Here is a 23,393-nt window from a genome sequence, read left to right as displayed (position 1 = left end):
AAATAGATGCATATGGGTTGAGGACATATCATGTTTTAATGCCTCTCCTCTCCTCTCAGGCCCAGCAGAGGGAGCTGACAGTGAGACATGTGAAGGAGACAGAGAGGGAGCTGAGCAGGAACTTCACGCTCCAGAAGGAGCAGTATGAAGGCACGATCCAGAGACACCTGACCTTCATCGACCAGGTAGAAACACACGCAAGATCACATGACCTTCATCCACCAGGTAGAAACACACGCATGCAGCTGCATGATCACATGCAGCTCTATTGATCCACAAAGGCAATTTGGAATGTATTAGTATCTGATATAGCGTCAAGTCAATGTTCACAGATCACTGTTCACAAATCACTGTCAGATTAGACCATAATGTACCTCCAAATGTTAGCTCAGGGTTTCCCAAAGTGGGTGCTGTGGAATTGAAATTCATCAATATCACTTCACTATGCTTATTAAAACAGTCCTGATTTGCACTGTACTTTAGTTCTTTTTTCATCTACGGCCAACTATCTTCACCAAAAATAACAGATCTAGAAGGCACAAGACTTGTAGATGTGAGGTTGTACATTGGCTATTTCTTGTGATTTTTCCCCTCAACGCTTGTCCCCATTCTCTCTCCAGCTGATTGATGATAAGAAGGCTCTGACGGAGCGCTGTGAGAGCGTGGTTGCAGAACTGAAGCAGGTGGATCAGAAGTACAACAAAAGGATGGCCCAGATGCAGGAGCAGCATGAACTGGTAGGCCTGTTTTTGGCCACAAGGGGGCATACTTGAGTCACTGAATGACCTAAAAGTGTTTGAAGAGAGCAGAGATTGTGTTTGCGTGTGCATGTGCGTATGTGCGTATGTGTGTGTGTGTGTGTGTGTGTGTGTGTGTGTGTGTGTGTGTGTGTGTGTGTGTGTGTGTGTGTGTGTGTGTGTGTGTGTGTGTGTGTGTGTGTGTGTGTGTGTGTGTGTGTGTGTGTGTGTGTGTGTGTGTGTGTGTGTGTGTGTGTATGCGTGTCTGTCATGTGTGTGTCGTGTGTTCTGTGAGTGGTTAAGAGCTAATTCTGCAAATAACTTGTCTGCTTATACTTATACTGCTCACGTGACTGTATTGGCCCTCTTGCAGTTCTGACTTTGTTTAACTTCTCTCTCGTCCTTTCTCTCTGTTACCTCTCTTTCTGTCTATATCTCTTTCTTTTCCTCCCTGTGCTTGTCTGTTGCGCCTCGTGTTCTCTCGCTTTAGGTGTGGCAAATTCTGGGTCCCTTGTGCGAGGTAACATTTTTTACCCCCCCCCCCTTAACCCACCCGTCCCCATCATCAGCCTCACTCTCATTCCACCTTTGCTTTTCTCTTCCGTGCTTGTTATTTTCACACGTCATGTCTTCTGTTGGACAGTCTGTTTGCACGTGAGTGTCCTCAGCCTTGTGTGTAGTATTGGTCTGATTAGTTTGTAGTTTTGGTTTCACAGTGCTTTCACCTTGCCCTAGCTTATGGCTAACTGTGTAGTAAGTTCACCCCTGTTCTCCCTGATGCCTTTTGCTGCACTAGTCTTGGAATAGGGCTGGGCAATAGTATCGATATTGGTATTTTGAAATGAGACTATTTTAATGATTTTCCTGGTTTTAATCACTCAAGCTCTATTCTATCATATGTAAAAAAGAAAATAGTTAAATGATAGTGTTAATAGCCGATGTGACAAGTGATGTGATGAGTTGTGAGCTTGTAGGTAGGCTATTTTAGAACATGGACAACATATAAATATTAGGGCTGGGATGCGATTAAAATTTTTAATCTAATTAATTACAGGCTCTGTGATTAATTAATCGCAATTAATCACATTTTAATCGTACATCGATATTTGACCTGAGAAGCTTTTTTTTTCAAGTAAAACACATTTTGTTGTACAATTGAATCAACAAGTGAGTTTTTTAAATCAAAATTTCGCATCCACTGGGCCAAGCAAAGCGCTCTGATCAGCTACTTCTCCCTTTACGATTGTTGTCTCTTCTTGTTTGGTGCATCGCTATGATCGGTAAGGCCGAAACTGAAGGTTCTGTGGTGCAAAAACTAAGTGCGATTAAAATGCGTTAATTTTTTTAATCGCGTTAATTTTCTGTAATTAATTAATCGCAATTAATCAGTTAAAGTCCCAGCCTTAATAAATATTTATATTATCGTCACAATAAGGTTTTATTGACATAATATTATTATACTTTTAACTTTGAGTGCTTGGATCTCCCATTTTTGATCTGAGTTTTATTAACTGATTGATAGTTATTTTCTAAAAAATATCATGATATTAGATTTTGTGCATATCGCCCAGCCCTGTCTTGGACAATGTAAACTAGCACAGCAGCATTAGTACATGTCATAGTCTATTCACAGCTTCAGCCATGTCCTCACTAACACTAATTTCCTTGTTTTTAGATTCAGCTTTTGTTTACATTTTCTTTAAAGCCCTTAAAAGGTTACCGAACTTGCCTGAATAATTTATCAGTATTGGCAACACATAATTGCATTGTTAATAAGTCATGGACGTTGGAATGTTGTTAATAAGACAAACCTTTCTCCAGGGACTTTTCACAGCTAGACTAGATGCATTAAACCAACCATAATGTAACCTTTCACCCCCAAAATAGAAATAGATTTTTCATAATCTACTAAATTAATTGGTCTAATTAACCACTCATTAAGCCATACTTTACTCTTCGATCTTCGTATATAGTATAACAGTCTTGCACAAAAATACATATAAAACATTGTGAGCAGGGTTCATCAACATGTCCTACAGGCCACAGACATGTAACCTCTGATAAAGATGTTTGCATAACACTATTGGGACACTCCGGTCATGCCCTTCATTAATCACTCATCATCATGTACAAGTTTCTTGGCATACTTAAGACTTCCTCACCAGACTTTCTAATGTTTTGTTTGTCTAAAACCAAGGACCACAATGAATGGAATTAATAACGCACTGACTTTATGTTTTGATCCTCGACATTTCTCTGAGAAGCATGTAACGTGTTTTTCTTTAATCATAACATCTAATAAATCAAACCAAATCAAACATAGATTACCTGTTCACCGTAATAGAAACCAAAACTAATGAAGCTACCTTGCTAAACAAACAAAACATGGTTTAGCTGGTAGAACCTGATCTCCTCCTGTTCTCAAGTAATGTTCCATGCTTAGTTCTCAGGATAAAACACGAGGAAGTCTGATGATGAAGTCAAAGATATGACTGTGAAACAATGGAAAAAACTAATTTGAGAGTTGTGTACTTGTCATGAGTGATTAATGAAGGGTATGACAGGATTTCATTGAATACAGTGTCACAATAGTTTTATGCAAAGGAGCCTTTGGTGAGAAAGCGTTTGGGTTGGAGGTCTGATGGTGATTGTGGGTGATTTGTTATTGTCATTATTGGACACTTTTAAACACTTCCAGTTCTGCCCTAATTTACCTAATCTTTTCAAAATAAAAGAATGTGCGACGGACATGGACACATCTTGCCACACGTTTGTCTGTGACATGTTGATGACCCCTTTGTGAGCTTGTAGATAATCTATTTTTGGTATTTTGGAAAGAAATTAAACATTTCACCTATAATGACATCCCCAAGATGTAAAATATACTTTCCTTTCGGAACATAGGCCAGTGATGAATAAATAGTTTCCACCCAATATGAAAAACAGAAGATAAAAAATAAAGAATGATTTTTATTATGATACTGTTTTATAATTGATTAATTAGATTAACTGTTGCACCCAAATGTACAGTATGTTCTGCATATACCTTTGTTTCTCCCATAGGAGGAGACCAATAAGGCTGTTATTTTATGGATAGTCTTCATCAATCTAGTGCAGTGGTTCTCAGACTTGGGTTCGGGCCCCCAAATGGGGTCCCCAAATTATTTTGTGGGGTCCCCAGATGATTAGCTTAATGTAAAAAAAAAAAGAAATCTCACTCAACGGTAAACAAACCTACATAAGTGTATACAGGGTATCTGCACATTTATAAAGTGACAATTTAAGGACTTTCAAGACCGTTTTAATATACCAAACTGGCCAAACTGTCAAATATGAAGTAAGCAAGAGGCGAACATTGTGAAAATAGCAGATCTACATGCTCACAACACCTCGCAACGCGAGGCGTTGTGAGCATGTAGATCTGTTATTTTCACAATATTCATCTGTGGAACCGAGTCACATTAAATGTAATACCTACAATTCCAAGTGCTTGTCAGGGTGGGGGTCCCCAGTTCATGTTATGTTTATTTTGGGGGGTCACGGCCTAAGAAAGTTTGAGAACCCCTGATCTGGTGTCACTTCCCAGTAGTTTGTCCTTCTGTGTCAACAAACCTCAACCCTAACCTGTCCCCTTCTTCTCTCCCTTGCTTCCTTCCCTTGGCTCCATCTCTCCACAGGAGATCAAGAAGTTGAAGGAACTAATGAGCGCCACAGAGAAAGTCCGCCGGGAGAAATGGATTGACGAGAAGACGAAGAAGATCAAAGAGATCACTGTCAAAGGTATCGCTTTGAAAAAACATGTTTTTGGACTCAGTTTTGCATTGTTGGAAAGAGCTCTAGTTTAAGGCCTGCAGCTGTTTCCAGAGCTCTCTAGCCTTCCATTTTACACTATCAGCAGCTCAAAACATGTGCTGTCACAAGACGTACAGTATTCTGTCTGTCTCTCAAAGCATGTGCTGTCTCAAGTACAGTATTTATGTATTGTGTGTGTGTGTGTGTGTGTGTGTGTGTGTGTGTGTGTGTGTGTGTGTGTGTGTGTGTGTGTGTGTGTGTGTGTGTGTGTGTGTGTGTGTGTGTGTGTGTGTGTGTGTGTGTGTGTGTGTGTGTGTGTGTGTGTGTGTGCGTGCGTGCGTGCGTGCGTGCGTGCGTGCGTGCGTGCGTGCGTGCGTGCGTGCGTGCGTGCGTGCGTGCGTGCGTGCGTGCGTGCGTGCGTGCGTGCGTGCGTGCGTGCGCGCGCGCGTGCGTGCGTGACATGGTTTAATATTGCCACCCTAAAAACACAGTGTTTGCGGATATCCGTGGTTAACCTTGGCATCAATGTTGTCAGTTACTAAGAATGGAATTTCCTGGTTGAGTCATAATTATTAGGAAATGTGCCCATATAATTGCATGTTACTGCTCATACAGTAAGTTACAATCAGCATATGAGTTAACATTAGTTTGATATAGAAGGTTAAGAGACCTGGACTAGCATATTCCAGTTAAATAATGACTGTTAAGGCCAGAGCATGATTTAATTCTATCGTGCAACAAATTAAATCCAGCCCTTAACTGTCATTATTTAATTTCAAGCTTTTTCCCCCCACACTACGCCCATATCGCCTTCCAACACAACAGTGGTCCCCAGGTTCACTCTTATTAGTCAGGTTGGTGGTTGTTGGTTCATAATCAGTGGTTAGCACAGTGGTTCTCAACCTTTTCAGGCCGCGACTACCCTGACAAGCACTAAGAGTTGAGGAATTACATTTTGTATAACACAGTTCTATTGTGAAAATAGCAGGCGTTGTGAGCATGTAGTTCGGCTATTTTCCCCAGTTTCTGCCTCTAATATTTGACAATTTGGCCAATGTTTAATTTGTCATTTTAGAGGTATTAAAAAGTCCTTCGATTGTCACTTTAGAAGTGTGCATATTTACCCTCTATACACTTAAACTCTATGTTGGTTTGTTCACTGTTGCGTGAGAAAACAATGTTGCACTTTAAGTTAATCATGTGGAGACCCCTCCAAAATAATTTGGGGTCCCCCCTTGGGGTCCTGACCCACAGGTTGAGAACCACTGTTTAGAACATACTGTACAAGGTTTCCACCCGACAATGAAGATACAGCATACTTTATGAAGTGCAACTGGCGTCAGTTCTCAAGCGCAGTAAACGAAGCCAACTGTCTAATTAGAGACATCGTCCAAATAAAGTTAAACATCATCTGTCTTTCTGGAAATATTTTCCTCTTGCTTTCCTTTTTGTCTCTTTTATCAGCTAAAGGTTTAGAGCAAAGCCTTTCGTTTGTTTTAAAAGCCAACCCATTTCAGCAGTTCATCTCCAAAAATCATACGGCGGACGGTCAGACATTCGCTAAATTAATAGTTAGATATACAAAGCCGTAAGATAGTTTAGTTACATTTTACCTTAATGTGCCTCAAGTTTTTAAATGGATTTCGTGGTGGCCGCCGGTGACATTGGATATTTAATCATGTTAACGTTTGTTGTGCCAAATTGGCATATTTTGCCAATTTACTAATTTGTTTTGCATTAATTAGTCTGAGCACTAAGCCATTCCCAATAGGTCACTGGAATGATAACAGGACAATAAATCACTCAAATCATCTGTTACAAGGTCACCAGGACTAATTGGACTTAAGCCGTGTCAAATGTTGGGTTTCTACTATATTGATATTTGTAATTAGTAGGTGATAAAACATGGTAGGTTGGTAGAAAGAATGTCTAATTCTCAGTTGCTTCTCAGAGAACACCGAATGCAGGAAGCAAAATACATAACTCGTTCATGAAATCTGCATGAAGTCCTGAAATGCTTCCGTCCGCAGTCATGCTTCTCAATATCGTCGTTGTCGGGTGTAAACCTTGTATGTCCAAAACTGTTCGTTTTTATCATTTAAAAAAAGTTATCTAAACTAATGAAAACAGCCGATCTACAAGCACACAACGCCTCGCACCGCAAGGCGTTGTGTGCTTGTAGATCTGCTGTTGTGCGACGGCCTTGTCTGATGAAGCAGGGCTTTACTTCGCAAAAAAACATACAAATTTGAAACTTGGAGATACAAGGTTTCTGCTCAACAGTGACGATATGCATGTAGTCTGTTGTGTTGTGGGGACTTATTTAATTCATGGAAGAGCTTGGTTCACACATTGTTCCTTTGATCAGTGATCTGAAACCACTGAACGGAGATAGAGAAGTTACACATTTGTGACGCTTTTACCAAATCGGACAAAACATGAACAAGAAATAAATCTGTGTATCGTAGCAGGGAGAACCTTTGAGGTGTGCTGGTGTGTGTAGATACGGTAAATGTTCAGCTGCCTCTAGGGGCTGATACATAAGCAGAGGAATGCAATCCAGAGCAAATACCTTACCATATGGGACTATATGATTACTGATTCATGCCTCACTGGTGACTTGACTTCCTGCAGCGAGTGCAGATGCTAAGCAACCACTGCCGGTACGGGGGGGGGGGGGGGTGTATGGTGTCCTCCAGTTTGAAGGTTGTGAATGTTCATGTTTATTGGCAGCATAATTTGTGGTTTTGCAATATTTGCAAAATATATCGATTATATTGATAACACAATGTAAGACTAGATATTGACTGGGTTGTTGTGATTTCCTGGTTTTAATCACTTAAAGGAGTAGTCATGGAGACTTGAGTTCAATAATATTTTTTTCTATTCGTCGCATTCCTAAGACAAAAAAAATGATTATTATAGTAACTTTACCTCCATTGATTCTGGATGGGGACCCAAATACATGGGCCTGGATGGGGACCCAAAGGGCCCTGGGTGGGGACCCAAATGCATTTGGGTCAGAATCAATGGGGGTAAATTTAGGGTCAAGGGGCAAGTAAATTTACCCCCATTGATGCATTACCCACTTCAGCCCTACTGTATATACTGTGTATATATTAGAAAATAGCCAATCTAAAACCACACAATGCGACACATTGTGAGCTTACTTTTACTCAAGTACATTTTTAATTCTGGACTTTTACGGAGTATTCATTGCTGTATTGATACTTTTACTGAGTACCTTTTCCCCACCACTGCCCACAGGTCTGGAGCCAGAGATTCAGAAGCTGATCTCCAAGCACAAGCAGGAGCTGAAGAAGCTGCGGACGCTCCACGAGGTGGAGGTGCAGCAGGCGGATGAGCGGGCGGCGCAGCGCTACGTCCGCCAGACAGAGGAGCTCCGCCAGCAGCTGGACAGAGACAGGGAGGAGCAGTGCCAGAGGGAGAGGGAACTGGCCAAGCAGAGGTAAGCACACAGTCAAGCACATTGGCCTGTTTCACACATTTGTTTCAAGGACCAGCATGTTTGATTATGCAATAGGCCAGTGTTTCTCAACCTGTGGGGGGTCCCCAAATTATGTTGGGGGGTCCCCAGATGTTTAGCTAAATGTAAAAAAAAAAAGAAGAAAAAAGAAAAGAAAATTGACCCGAGCCATAAAGGTCCATTTGGTTCCATTTGTACACTCAAGAGTTACAGAGTGTTGAGAACAGTGGCCTGGCCTATATCATATTAAGTGCGTGCACACACACACACACACACACACACACACACACACACACACACACACACACAAGCAGGCATGTGTCCAGCATGCACTGATAAGCAGAGGGTCAGAGGCACGCCAGCCATATGAATGTAACACATGCACCCAAACGGCTGAGCCTAAAGCTGAAATGCAGAGTGCTTTGAAGTGAAAGACCAATCTCCCTGCAGAAGCTCCCAGGTCTATCTAAACCGCTCTTTGTAAACCAAACTGTGCTTTAGAGCAGTGGTTCCAAAAGGTTTTTGCTCGAGACCCAAAATTTAAAATAGAAGTTTGCCCTTGACCCAAACTGTGAAAATTGCAGATCTATAAGCTCATAACGCGTTATCTCCCGATTAGGGAGTCTTACTGGTTTTCTTCAATTTACAAAATTTCTTACATGTGATTGATTGTTTGTTTATTTAAAAATGTATAAAACGATGTTTTGGGGAGGGGACAATCCTTTAAATATGTATATGAATTTCTTAAATGTAGGAAAATAAAATGGGATTTTTACTTGAGCCGTGACCCATAAAAATTGGTCTGTGACCACAAATGGGTCTCTCTGTCTCTCTGTCCCTCTCTGTCTCTCTGTCTCTCTCTCTGCAACAGCTTTTCATGGCTATTTTTGGAGGCACTGGCTGCAGTCATGCGGCCAGTCCTGTGATGAGAGCTTGAGAGGGAGAGAGAGACAGACAGACAGACAGACAGACAGAGAGAGAGACAAACCAGCCAACCGAGAAACAAAGAGGGAGAGGCAGAGGCAAAAGCAGAACAGAAACATATTGGCCCTGCTGCCTCCAGTGCAGATGGACTGGTGACCTGGTTAAGGCCAAATCTCTAACCTGACACATATTCAGAAACCCTCGGGAAGCTCTCACCAAGCGCTGGAATCAAACACACACAACGAGCAAAACCTCGGCAAGCAAAGCCCTGATCTTGCTGCAGATCGGGTGTTTTGTCGGCGAGTGCCAAAAATGGTCGGCCACAGCATAATCAGAGAAAATAAGCTTAAGGCCATGTCACACCAATGCAACTCCTTGCAACTGCCAATGGGGATAAGTAGTGCAAGGAGTTGCATACAACGGTTTCGTTACAAGGAGTTGCAAACTTGCAACTAGTGGCATTGGTGGGGACTGGCCTTAAAGCCTTCAGGTCTTGTGCATAGATGGGAGAATGATGCTTTGATAGGCAAGTTCATATAATGTCGTCATTATTTTTGAGTGCACACATGTACTGTATGACCGGTACCTTCACGATATGTTTGAGTGTGCACATGCATGTGTGTGTGTGTGTGTGTGTGTGTGTGTGTGTGTGTGTGTGTGTGTGTGTGTGTGTGTGTGTGTGTGTGTGTGTGTGTGTGTGTGTGTGTGTGTGTGTGTGTGTGTGTGTGTGTGTGTGTGTGTGTGTGTGTGTGTGTGTGTGTGTGTGTGTGTGTGTGTGCTCATCACATGCATGACGGTGCTCTGGTGGTGTGTGTGCTCCTCTCAGGTATGAGAAGCAGCTCCAGGAGGAGGAGCTCTCCTTGCAGCAGCAGAGGAGGAGACTCTACAAGGAGGTGCAGGAGGAGAAGGAGAGGCTGGCCCAGCTGGCTGCCAGGTGAGGAGCAAACACTGACTCACAGCAACACGCACACCAGCAGTGTGTGACACTTGTTTCTCAGCGGTACATAGCTTACCGGTTACCACCGGTATGTTCGTAACTCTGTGAGTGTGCACCCTTGCAGGTCCATTTGGTTCCATTTGAGTTTTGTCTCTTGACATGTTTGGCACAGGTATGATACATTAGGCAAGTGATGACACCCTGAACCCTTGTATACTGTCACATTACTGAAGAATGTCTTTGACCGAAAGCTTGCAATAAGAAATACAAATGAAAAATCTGATATTTGCAGATTATTTTAGTTCATTTTTTTTTTCAACGTATAGGTGGCACCAGGTCTAAATGGGTTAAATGGAAAAAAGTGTAGAATCAGTGGTGTGTGATGTACTAAGACCTGGCCTCCTCCTGCATAGGCAGCGGGCAGAGCTGGAGGAGCTGCGCAGGCAGCTGGAGGACAACAGCTCTGTGGCCGGCAGAGCCCTGAGGGAGGAGCTGGACAGGAGCAGAGAGGAGCAGGAGAGAAGACACCAGGTAACATAGAGCTTGATATAGAGCTGAACATCACCAAGACATGCTTATTGATATAGAGCAGAAGACATCACCAAGACATGCTTATTGATATAGAGCAGAACACCACCAAGACATGCTTATTGATATAGAGCAGAAGACATCACCAAGACATGCTTATTGATATAGAGCAGAACACCACCAAGACATGCTTATTGATATAGAGCAGAAGACACCACCAAGACATGCTTATTGATATAGAGCAGAAGACATCACCAAGACATGCTTATTGATATAGAGCAGAACACCACCAAGACATGCTTATTGATATAGAGCACAAGACATCACCAAGACATGCTTATTGATATAGAGCACAAGACATCACCAAGACATGCTTATTGATATAGAGCACAAGACATCACCAAGACTTGCCTTATTGATATAGAGCACAAGACATCACCAAGACTTGCCTTATTGATATAGAGCACAAGACATCACCAAGACTTGCCTTATTGATATAGTGAAGACACCAAGTAACACTGAACAACACCAAGATACTGTATGCCTTATTGATATAGTGAAATGGAGCAAAAGTACGCTGTTTCCTTTAGATTTGTCTTCTTCTCTTTTTACTTTCTCTGTATTCTATAAAATGTATTTGTTGCCAATTCCTCGTGTGTACTGTGGTCTATAGCAGTGGTTCCCAAACTTTTTAGCCCGTGACCCACAAGAGAAATTAAACCCGAACTTGTGAAAATAGCAGATCAACAAGCTCACAAGTCACAACGCGTCGCGAGATGTTTTTGAAATACAAATAATTAAAAACAAATTGTAAGAAACAAAAAATAAAGGGACCCATAAAAAAAACCCTGCAAACCTCTCAGCCCCACGTTGAGAATCAGTGGTGTGTAGACAACCACGTATCCTCCAATACACCTGCATGCTCCAGTCGCTTCTGTTCACCTGATATCGAGGCATTTCACCGGGAGAGAGGAATGCATGCTGGTCCCTTTGAGTGTCACACTGCCACTCATTGTGAGCTTGTAAATAGGCTATTGTCTGCGCACAGCACTGTCGTTCGACAAATAATAAGGCTTATTATGGCTGTGCAAGAATAAGTGGGGGATCAGATGCTTGGTTTAGAGGGCAGTAGAACTCTTTTAGACTAATTGATTATATTTTATCTGTGACCAGGTGGAGATGAAAGCATTACGAGAACGGCTGGAGATTGAAAAACAAACCTGGGAGGAAAACTACATGAAGAAAGAGGTTTGTGCATGTGTGATGTGCCATGTCAATTTGTTTGCGTGAACTTGGCCTGTCATTTACATCCAGAAACCATTCATTGATTTAAATGTACAATTTCTATTATTGTACAGTGTTGTAAGCAGTGCTGTGTTCTACCTGTCATGCGGGTATACGCACTACCACTATGCTGTGAAGACATTAAAAAAAGAGTATGCCCTTGTGAACCTTTCAAAGTAGCGTATCTGATGTGCACTGGCGTATGCGCTGGCCACACAAATAGCCGCGGATCATAGATTATAGTATGCCCTCAAAGAAAGTCTAGAACACACCACTGGTTAGAAGGTTTATATTTGCTACGTGAGCCACATAGTGGGTGGTGATCATTATTTTGAAGTTGATTCTGTGTTTTACTGGGAGCCAGTGAAGGTCATGGAGGACTGGGGTGATGTGGTCTCTGGACCGGGTTTTGTGATGTGGTGAGGATGCGGGCTGCAGAGTTTTGCACATATTGACGTTTTTTGAGAACTTTGGAGATGGCACCGTAAAGGAGGCTATTGCAGTAGTCGAGTCTGGATGTGATGAAGGCATGGATGAGTGTCTCTGCAGCAGTTTGAGATAGTGTGGGACGACGCGACGGAGGCTGTATTTGATATATTAATTGGTTGATTCAGATGCATTGTCTCCATCAGTTTTCCATTATGACTGATTATGACAATTATTCATCATTGCAGTGTTATTGACCAATCAGAATCAATTATCAACCAAGCTGTTAATGAAAGCACAGATCATTATTAACATATCATGTAATTGTAATAGGTCACGGCACCCATATTGACATAAATAGTTGAGTACTGACTGACTGACTGTCTGTCTTACCAATGACATTAAAAGTGGTTTCATTTAGTGTAGCAGAGCTTTTCTAGTGAGCCATATTGCACAATGGCAGCACCCTGACTTTGACCAGTTTGACCAGAATGAAACACATCATCTGCCCTCCGGCCTGGCAGAGATAATTATTATCACTGGGAAGGAAGTAACATTACACTATTCATGTCAATAATACCTGCCGTGGAAACATTCTATTCAGTAGAATTACAACCCTCTGCGTGCACAGTGCAGATCTCTCTTCCCTCACACTGTCAGATGACTCTAAGCATTCAGGCACGTGCACACATACAGTAGACATCAAAGGGGGCTTGAGCCCCTGCCCTTTTATCTGTCTGTAAAAAGTGCCCTCTCCAGACCATGAAGGCAGTTTTTACTATGGTGAAAGAAATGCAAATGCCCTCTTTCTTTCCATGCCATACCTGAAGGCAGCATTCAAGAGAATTGCCTTGTCCAAACTATCCTGAACTTGAATGCAGCATCTTATGTTGAAAGAATAAGAATTGCCCTCTCTGTGTAGAAATCCATCACATTCAGTGTCGTATCAAGCACCGAAAATAGCCGACCTCTGAGCTTGGAGGTCGGCTATTTTCAGCAAAAGTGCCCTTTTAGAAATTTCAATTCTCTGCATGTCCATGTAAGCATTTCGAGTTTTCAAATGTATAGAAATCTTGGGGACCCCCCCAATCATTTGGGGGGGTCCCCAAATGATTTTGGGGGGTCCCCAGATGATTAAACTTAATGTGCAACACTGTTTTCTCACTCAACAGTAAACAACCCAACATAATAATTTAAATACATTTAAGTTCATAGCATAGCACATTTTTCTAAAGTGACAATTTAAGGACTTTTTAATGCCTCTGAAATGGCAAATTAAACATTGGCCAAATTGTCAAATATTAGAGGCAAAAATTGCGAAAATTGACGATCTACATGTTCACAAGGTCTCGCGTAGCGAGGCGTTGTGAGCATGTAGATCTGCTATTTTCACAATAGAACCGTGCTATACAAAATGTAATTCCTCAACTCTTAGTGCTGGTCAGGGTGGGGGGTCCCCAGTTCCCCAACATGATTATTTTGGGGGTCGCGACCTGAAAAGGTTGAGGACAACTGAACTAGCTTATAGTGGCCTAAAGCTACATCTTGCTCCAAGGAAAGCTAAACAATTAGAGCTTGGTAAATAATTAGACCTAAGGAAAGAAAGGAAGTGGAAACTCCTTGATTGTAGAAACATAGTTGAATCCTACAGTACAAAAATAACCTTTATTGTACCATTTAAACAGCTGTAATCATACAGTTAGTACATGCAACACATACGCAACACGTATTGAAGTAGTTCTTCCTCAGGCATCATTCAAATGCCGGTTGGGCCGGTTTAGAAGCCAACTGTTCTTTTCATTATGTCCCAATCCCTGCATACATTCAGAATTGCTTACTTCGTAGGTGAGATTCAAAACATAATAATTATTACATATTAATAGATTGAGCATATTGACATATAGTGTTGATGCATCACAAATGATTCTTTAGGGTACAGCTACTTGATAACTCCTACATTTCCTTTTTATTCCTGTTCATTCCCATGTATTCCCTTTAATTCCCATATACATTTTCTATCTTAAAATACTTTACAAATCTTGCAACCCTAATTATCTTGCTCAGTCCATTTACTTGTGGCCCGCAGCAGCGAAAAACATAAAGTATAACATTAAATTGGCAAGCACAAAAGGCTAGTTCCAAACTGAGGGCGAATCAGCTTTCCCCCATTGGCAGGGATTGGGATGAGGAGTCGATGGGGTTGGGCTGTTTAATGTTGTTATGAATTGTGTTTACAAGCCTCAGAATGGAAATTACCCAGTTAGACCTGTTAGCAGGGGTAATCAATATGTCGGTACACGGACAAATGTGTCTGTGGCAACTGGCAAGACTTCACCTTGTGCGTGGCAAATTCTAGATTTAGTTTTTTTGCGCACCATTATAATGTTCTTATTTTGATCATAAGACCCAATTACTGAATGTCAAGTCTCCAGATTTTCTTCAGAATATGTATGACGCTAGTAGTAGTGGGACCTCTGAGAGTGTACAACTGGATTACGGGTCCATTTGGTTCCGTTTGTACACTCTCAGAGTTACAGACCTGTTATGTTTCTGGTAATATTGTCTTCTTATTCTGTATGTCTGTAGCCAAAAGAATTATTTGAGAAAAATGTCCACCACCACAAGGCAAGCCAACATAGCGATGACCCCTGGCACATAGTTGTCGCTAGGCCCGTTGTCGTTAGTTCCCCTCCCTTTTTGGCTACAGCCTGCCATCCTTCAGTACTCCCTTTCCCTCATTGCAGTTTGCACAATAGTGCTCTTGATTAAGACACTCTTAATCAAGAGTGACTTACGATAAGTAGATAATACATCAATACAATGGGCAAGGTAAAACATCAATACATCAACATCACAAGCAATATCAATCTAGAAAATAAATTAAAAAATAATGTAAGTAGACCAAGCACCTAATCAATAAAGCTTTGTGTAAAACCTAAAAAATGCTATCTAGTTTGAAATTTTCATTTCTGGTCATTTAGGGTAGGCAAGGGTAGGATGCTGGACACACCCTGGACCTCCTCAACTTGATCTAAAGTTATGTGAAAACAGGGTTAAAAGGCTGATTTGAATGCCATGTCTTTCGACAGTGTATGTAATGTTAGGTTTCACACACACCCATTTTGTATGTCCGTGGCAAACATTGTGTGTGCCAGTTGGTGTGCTGTGGACACCAAATGTATATATGCATTTTATGCATATATACTTTATGCATAAAATGGGTTTGTGTACATGCACATTATTGAGTAAGCATGTTGTGTGTACTGCATTTCATCCCCTTTTTGTGTACATGGCCACTGGCCAGCTCTCACTGCTGTTCTCGATGCAAACCACTAAACACACTGTAAATGTGAATTGTCAACCCTATACCCTATAGGATGGACCCTTTTAGCCTTTTGCTAGGCGCCGCTCGGTAAACTGTGAAACCCAGGGTTGTAACTTGTCCTTGTGCCACTGCGTTTCAAATTGAAGAGTAATGCTTGCAAAGTGCCTCATAAAGAACAGAAACAGGCCTTTTTTTCTTCCTTCCAAATGGATTCCATTGTGTTTAGCGACAGGCGTTGTGCCAACTCTCTGCCAGCCCTCTGCAGTCCATGCAGTAAAGTCAGGTCAACACACTCTACACCTCCCATTCTCCTCCTAAATGTCATGCAAACAATACCCACAGTGGGCAAGGGCATTGGAATGAGGAAGGGATGGCGTATAGCTCTCAAAGGACAACTTTGTTTTTTTACAACAAGGGTTCATATTTTAGATTGTAATTAGAGAAAATAAAAGATGAGTGTTAAAAAAAAAATGTTTACTGCTTTCTATTGTTTTAGCAATTTTCGTATATTGATTTCAGTGGGGCATGAGTACAAGAGGCTAAATATGTCTTTTTAGACACAATAAGCTGGCAATTTCTTTGTTACTATTTACACCAGCCCCCATAAGTCACATGTAGTGGGAGTCGCTCTCCATTCCGACATGTTGCCACTCCGAAATTGACTTCTAATTGTCGGAGTGGCGACACTCCCATAGGGGTTAAGTTTAGGGTTAGGGTTAGAGATAGGGTTAGTGTCGGAATGGAGACATGTCGGAAAGGTGGGGTGTAACCACATCTGCCCATAGATAGATAGATACCTTTTTTATCCCAAGGGGGAAACTCAGTGAAGGATTGCGGTGCATCTTGGGAATGGGCTTATTGTGTCTAAAAAGACACGTTTAGCCACTTGCCTATGCAAATCAAATCGTTAAAATCACTAAAACGATAGAAATAGGTAAATGAAAACATTTTAACACATCTTTTCTTTTCTCTAATGATCATCTAAAATATGAACCCTTGTTGTAAGAAAACAAAGTTGTCCTTTAATTCGTATAGAAAAATAATCTCACACTGACACTGCCCCACACGTTCGCACAGGGTTGTGGTTACTGATTGATGAGCTATTCAGAAAGCACTTGGGACTGGTGTAATAATCTGCACGTAGGTGTATTTTCATTAGAATGTTGTGCCAACATGTGAAAGCATCTCTGCCATGGGTTATCTTTCTGAACGTTACATTTGGCAGGAGTCACAGTACATGTCTTTCCACGTTCCACAGGAAGCATGGCTGCTGAGCCGAGAGCGAGAGCTCAAAGAGGAAGTTCGTCAGGGACGGGATAAGGAGATTGAGCTGGCCATCCAGAGGTTGGAGGAAGAGACCAGCACTGCCAGGGAAGAGTGTGAGAGGGCAGCAGACAACCGGTGGGTTTTGCTTGATGACTTTTGCGTGAGTGCACGTGTGCGTGTAAAGGCCTGTCACAATGGGACCGTACCTAAGTTCCCCAGATGGAACCTTACCTATGTTCCCCAGGTTCCATGTTCCCCACTTACCACCTAATCCTGACCTTAACCCTAACCCTAACCTCAGTAAAACTAACACGGGTGAATGCTAACCTGGTGAAATGCTAAACTGCCGACGCTGGTGAATGCTAACATGGTGAATGTTAACCTGTGGGGAACATAGAATCTGGGGAACATAGGGAGGACCCCGTCAAATTGCAATTATTTGTCATGATCGCAATTATTTTGTCATAATCGTCATAATCGTAACATTACTGCACCTATAATATTTGCGTCCCTGTTTGACCCCTGTTATTATTAAATTAATTAAATGAAATCACTTACCCTACCTTTAAATGAACACTGAGGACTTTTTACGGTGTACTGACCGACAGTGTGTGTTCCGTGGTTCCCCTCCCAGGGTGAAGCGCGTCAGGGAGAAGTATGAGGCAGAGCTGATGGAGCTGGAGCACTCGGAGAGGGCTGCCGTGGACAAACAGCAGGAGCTGAAGAAGAGGCAGATGGACGTGGAGGGAGAGCTGATCCGAGTCCAGGCCCTCCTCCGCCAGAGGGAGCAGGAAGTGGAGGACATCACACAGGTACGGTACCGCTATTATTGTATCCGTAGGAGCAGGGGTCTTCAACAGGGGGTCCGGGACACCTAGGGGGTCCTCAGAGTTACTACAGGGGGTCCTCCGAATCTTTTTTTTATATTAACCTCTTGAATCCTAGCGTCCATATTCTGAGAACTTTAGCCAAAAATAGCAGATCTACAAGCTCACGATGCCTCGCGCTGCGTTTGGTTTGGTGTAGAGGGGAAAAAAGAGCACACTAAGTACAGAGTGAAAGGTCAAGTTTATTAAGTATTGACAGCTCAAGTGGTTAAATATCTGAAAACACACATTAAAATGAATCCAGAAATACACTGATGATTGTGCTGTCAAACAATGAAACTATATGACACTGATGATTGTGCTGTCAAACGATGAAACTATATGGAATCTACGAAAAGGTTGTGGGGGTCCCTGCTTCATCTCTCTCTCAACTAAGGGGTCCTTGGCCTGAAAACATTGAAGACCCCTGCCGTAGGAGATGTCTTGTAAAGGAGCGCTTGTTTTCGGTGGAGACGACAGAGGCACGCCGTCTCAAGCGGACTTGATCCACGTGAGACACCGCCGAGCGAGCTAAAGCAAGCAAGTGTCGAGCGTTGCCAAGTCCGCTTGCACCGACTCAGTTATGTCACGATAGGGAATGAATCGTAAATCTTCATCCCCTAGGGGTATAACGATACATTTACTAGCGATACGATACACATGGTTGACGATACGATACATGGACGATATTGGTTCATTCATGGTGATACGATACCATTTGATTCTATGATTTAAAATCAATATAGTAACTATTTAGCAAAGACATTAAATATGTGTTTAACGTTATATAGTGCAGGTTTTTTAAGGGAAAATCTGTTATGGATATCAAGTGTAAAATCAGCCATTACGAATACGAAGCCATTAAGCCACCACGAAAATATCTTCTTGCCGACAAAATCAACTGTAGATCTAGTCGACTAAAAACATGATATTTAGTTGATGAAAAATAAAACTTGACTGACTTGATCAGATGACTAAAATATGACAGAAACTGAATGACTTTTTTATTCAAAAGACTGACTAAACTAAATCAAAATGTCCTGTCAAAATCAACACTGTACAGTACAGCTGGCAGTTCTGCAACTTTTTCTTTTCAGGGACGCCCCCCCCCCAGACTGGTTGCATGCATACGTTGCATTAGAGAGAGGAAGGGAAGCATGCATGGGAGAGAGAGAGAGGGAGAGCTCTATCAGCTTGAGAGGGAGAGGGATCTTATTTCACCCGCACAATAACCTGGCCAACGCTGCAAAATGAATTAAGAACAGATTCTTATTAGGGTTAAAAGACATCAACATACTAACTGGAACATGCTGACAGCGCATCGCTTCTCGGCTCTTTGTCAGCACAAAAATAAGATCTTGCACGTACAGTATACAGTATATATATATATATATATATATATATATATATATATACATATACGTACACATACGTATACTGTACATATACAGTATAATGAACTCTTTGTGGTCTCTCAGTCCAGGGACAAGCTGGCAGAGGAGCGCCGCAGGCTGGCGGAGGTGATCAGGGAGGAGTTTGCCGAGCGCCTGGTGGTGACCGAGGAGGAGAACCGCAGGATGAAGACGGAGGTGTCGGAGGTGCGGGCGCGACTCCGGCTGGAGGTGGAGCGGGTGACCAGGGAGAAGGAGGAGGAGCTGGCGGAGGTGCACCAACGGTAAGCGGTGGCGGGCAAGGAGATGAGCGGATGGGAACTGAGGTGCAGACCCTCGTAGGCATGCATGCGTGGATAGATACATGCAGGGGCGTCACAAGGGGGGGGGGGAGTGGGACTGAGTTACTAGGGCCCAAGGTGGAGGGGCCTTAATTATTTTATATTTTAGCTATTGAAAAATAGCAGATCTACAAGCTCACGGCCGCGCTGCGAGCTTGTAGATCTGCTTGATCTGCTATTTTTGAAAAGTCATGAAAATGTGTGCAAATCTTTGAATTTATGTATTTTTCTTCAGGGGGGTCCCTGGAACTAAATATTTTGAGATGGGGGTTCGTGGCCAAATACGACTGAGTTTGTAGTTCAGGTAGATCTATAAGCTCACAGGTGATTTGATATAGAGGGAGAAAAGGTCAAACCTGAGGCAACTCTTACACTGGAGCTAGCGGAAAAGAGACTTATCGGCGTGGTCGACCATTCTCTCACAGGAGGAACGCTGCATTTTTTCATTCTTGCTGTCAGATTCGGTTCAAGATAATATAATTTAAATATCTTTAGGATTGATTTTTTCATTTCCATTTGGGCCTAGCAGCACATTATACTATATAGGCTTCGACTAATCTATTTAGAGTAGTATATACGTGACTGAAAACACAAAACATCCACTTTATTTTCTTTTCAGTGCTGCTGTGCTACGAAGTACAGACTGTTAGGCAGAAGCATTTGAAAATTGTGTGAACCAACAATCTTCCTGGAGAGACTAACATCTGATCAAAATCTTCCTCCTGATTTGACAGAGTGAAGTCGGCCATCTTGAAGAAGGAAGAGACTGTCAGTAGCCTTCGGAAGCAGCACGAGGTGAGGGTCTTGTTGTGCAGTCATGGCTAAAGCCTGTATCTTTCTGTAAAAAAAATAAAAAAACAGTGCGGTCACTGAGTAAACATCGCCGTAGAGGTGATTGACAGCATGAATAAACACCACTCTCTCCTCCAATAGGCTGCGTTGAAGAGGGCGGATCACCTGGAGGCCCTGTTGGAACAGCAGAGGAAACAGCTGTTGGAGAAATGACTGACAGGGTGGGCGGGTCTCGGCTTGCCAGAGCGCCTCTCCACCCACCCACCCCCCACCTCCAAACCTCTCCCTCTCTCTCTCTCGCGCTCCCCTCAACGCTCTGTCTGATGTGCCACTTGGGGGCCCCTACCTGTTTTTCTTTGGTGGAGAGTGTTCTGCTGAGTGAGATGGGAGCTTGTAGAACTTGAGAGGGAACACAAAGTGAACTGAGAACAGAGACTGTCCTACCTCGTTGGGAATATACAAAAAAAAAAGAAGAACAGGGACGGAAGGGGCTTCATTGTACAGGCAGGAAACGGGACGTTGTTTTGTGGAACAGATGGCTCTGTTGTTGGACAGCGACATCCCCGCTGGAGCCAGCGGAAAGAGACTTATCGGCGTAGTCGACCATTCTCCTCATGCCACAGGAGGAACGCTGCATTTTTTCCATCTTATCTGACTGTGCCACCGCAGCCCCCCACCCCCACCCCCACCCCTGTGGGGTAAGCCCCCGTCACGTTCCTCCACTGAGGCCGGCTGCCACAGAGAGCAGTTCCAGATGTTTCTCAGAGCCAGCCCAGGCCTGTGCTGCTGGTGTAAAGTTTTTACAGAATGCAAAATGAGAGGGGAGAAGGGGGGGGGGGGGGGTTCTTTCTGAAAGCCCCCCGCCTCACCCCTGGAGTCCAGATCACTTGGTCGTCACAACGTGTCGAGTTAAGACCGAGTTATACGTAGTCGCACGCGCACGTTATGAGCGTGTGTAGATCGGCTATTCCCGGTGCACGGCACCCGTGCGCAACAATGTTTAACCCTGGCTTTTTGCTTGTGTGCAGTCCAGGCACTCAGTTCCCCCTTTTGTGTGTGAGTTACAGATGCCTTTTGTCCCCGTGCCCCCTCGGGTTAGTGCTAATTACAGGCTCTAGCCTCGCTACAGCCCAACCACCCCGTCCCACAGGCCCCACGATCAGCCCAGTATAGCTCTGAATCCGAGTATGTGGTATTAGTCTTGAGCTAAAAAGATTCAATCTGACAAAGAGAGGTCAGAAGCTGTCCACTAATATTGGTTTTTGATTATAGTTATGAAAATGTGTTCTAGAAACGTCGCTGGAACTAAATGGGAATGAGGCGAGGAGCAGCGGGGAAAGGAAAAGAAAGTCGAGAGTTTGTGCAGCGTGTTTGAGGTCAAAGCGCTGAGGAGCCATGATTGCAGGCGGAGTGGTTTTGAAAGTTTGGTGAATGTGGGACAGAAAGAAGAAGAGGAGAAGGGAGTGGGGGAGGAGGAAGAGGAATGTGCATAGAAAGTGTTTATAGGATTAGGAAAGCAGAGTCTGGGACGGAGTGTGGTAGTGGCGGGGTTGAGAGGGTGCACAAGGCCCGACAGACGGTTTCATGTGACCCGGCCTGCGCTAAAAGCCCGATGGGTTTCGCCACAGCGGATTCAGAGGGCGCACTGTGACAAAAAAACATCGTACTCTGAATGGGGTGAAAGTGATGCCTTGACCACGCTCAAATTCACACACAAAAGTACATTATACAGTACTCCCTCCTCAATCCATAATACTCAAAGGAACCGGCCCACCCCACAGCTCTTGGCTTTGCATGCATGTTTCTTTTATCATTATGTTTTTCGAATTTCTTAGGCCATGAAAAGTAAACATATGAAGATGTTTGGAAGTGCCACTTGGACACAAAAAAAGGACAACTGTGGTAAGTTGGTTGGTGGTGGGGGGGAGTTTAACAAGAGTTTTCCACTGCAGTAGGCAAACTCTAAACCAGGAGGTCAGCCTGTTCTTTAGGTGCAACATAATGTGACAGACAGACCACACAGCTGTGTGAAACTCATAGCTTTGTGGCCATCCCACTTTTAGTCTTTGTATCGTAAGATGTTTTTATTTTATTTATTTCTTCTTTTTTTCTTTTCTTTATTTTTATTTATTTATGAACCCATTTAATGCTCTCGCATTGTGATTATATGGTTTTTTAATGTCAATTAATCCTAAGGACAAGTTTATGATTTTGAAGTAATCATTTCACAAATCAAGCAGACCATGCCACATTGTTTGCATTACTTTTGCAAAATGAGAACAAGGCCAAATGCTTGGTAGAGCCAATGCAGTTAATGTTACTTTGTAATCACGCCATTTGTTTATGGTCCGAGTACAGTATGTCAGGTTTTGCTGATATGGAATGTAGGGGTGTCCGAGCCACGATATAATGAAGTATATTCTAGTAATAGCTAGTTTGGTGGTTTATGTAGTGCAGGGTTATGCAACATAATGCATTTTCTGACCTCAGACAGCCGGATATGGCAGTGATGTCATGTCTTCCGTCGTCTTGTGTTGAGAGTAGGCTGGTCAAAAAACCACAAACACAAAGAAACACAAGAAAATGTGAATTTGCGACTTTCGGCTCGCATAGCCTTAATGAAAATGAAAAATCCCCCCTTTTAAGCTAGGTGGTCTTCAGTGAGAGACGGAGAAATGACTCATTTGGTTCTCGCTTGGACTAAAAACACGCATCACACACTTATTAGTCTGGGTTTCACATAATAAGCAGCTGAGACGGGACGTGACTCATGGTGACCGCGCATCTGAGCTCCCTACGGTCGGAATAATTCCTCTTAGCCTTTCATTCCACTGCTGCTTTTGGCACTGCAGACGTGGGCTGTTCGCCTCACACCCGACAGGGTGGCAACATGGTTGGCATTTCTCGCCCATGCCCGTCCCACATGTGCCACTGAGTCTGGCCTTTGTGTGTGTTCCGCTGCACTGTTGGTCCATTCCTTTCTTTGTGACCTGGGGTGACTCTGACAGTGCAAATGCTAGACAAATCACGCATGCGCACACACATACTGATGATTTACACAAAATACCCTGGCTGGGTTGAATTAGAAATTTCACTCGTATGTAAAACCACTCCAGTTGTCATTTATTTTTGTTTTGTCTTCACTGTTTCCATTGTTTTGTATATTGTTGACAATATAACGCTCATGTGCCCAAAACGTGCAGTTCTTCAGCCAGTCATTTACTTGTGTTGTTTTATACTGATCGCTCTTCATGGTGATGGTTCAAAACTGTGAAAAAGGGTATTGGCTCTTAACGT

The 23,393-nt window shown here is 42.9% G+C and overlaps 1 protein-coding gene across 1 annotated transcript in view; it reads left to right on the top strand.

Moving 5' to 3' along the window:
• cep131 (centrosomal protein 131) overlaps nucleotides 1-20,309 on the top strand; it is a gene marked incomplete at both ends in the record, with an annotated part of 32,993 nt that extends 12,684 nt beyond the window's left edge. The window contains 13 exons of the mRNA XM_080747067.1: nucleotides 60-185; nucleotides 621-737; nucleotides 1,228-1,257; nucleotides 4,415-4,517; nucleotides 7,797-7,998; nucleotides 9,767-9,874; nucleotides 10,291-10,408; nucleotides 11,579-11,653; nucleotides 16,699-16,841; nucleotides 17,341-17,518; nucleotides 19,051-19,247; nucleotides 20,039-20,099; nucleotides 20,238-20,309. Coding sequence (XP_080603193.1) covers nucleotides 60-185; nucleotides 621-737; nucleotides 1,228-1,257; nucleotides 4,415-4,517; nucleotides 7,797-7,998; nucleotides 9,767-9,874; nucleotides 10,291-10,408; nucleotides 11,579-11,653; nucleotides 16,699-16,841; nucleotides 17,341-17,518; nucleotides 19,051-19,247; nucleotides 20,039-20,099; nucleotides 20,238-20,309 — 1,530 coding nt within the window. The remainder of the gene's footprint in view (nucleotides 1-59; nucleotides 186-620; nucleotides 738-1,227; nucleotides 1,258-4,414; nucleotides 4,518-7,796; nucleotides 7,999-9,766; nucleotides 9,875-10,290; nucleotides 10,409-11,578; nucleotides 11,654-16,698; nucleotides 16,842-17,340; nucleotides 17,519-19,050; nucleotides 19,248-20,038; nucleotides 20,100-20,237) is intronic.
• Between the last annotated feature and the right edge of the window lie 3,084 nt (nucleotides 20,310-23,393).

This window comes from Nannobrachium achirus (genome assembly GCF_963921795.1).
Source record: "Nannobrachium achirus genome assembly, chromosome: 18".
In the NCBI taxonomy this organism is placed as follows: domain Eukaryota; kingdom Metazoa; phylum Chordata; class Actinopteri; order Myctophiformes; family Myctophidae; genus Nannobrachium; species Nannobrachium achirus.
The sequence above is the reverse complement of the archived record's forward strand: the minus strand, read 5'-3'. Positions and strand labels throughout refer to the sequence as shown.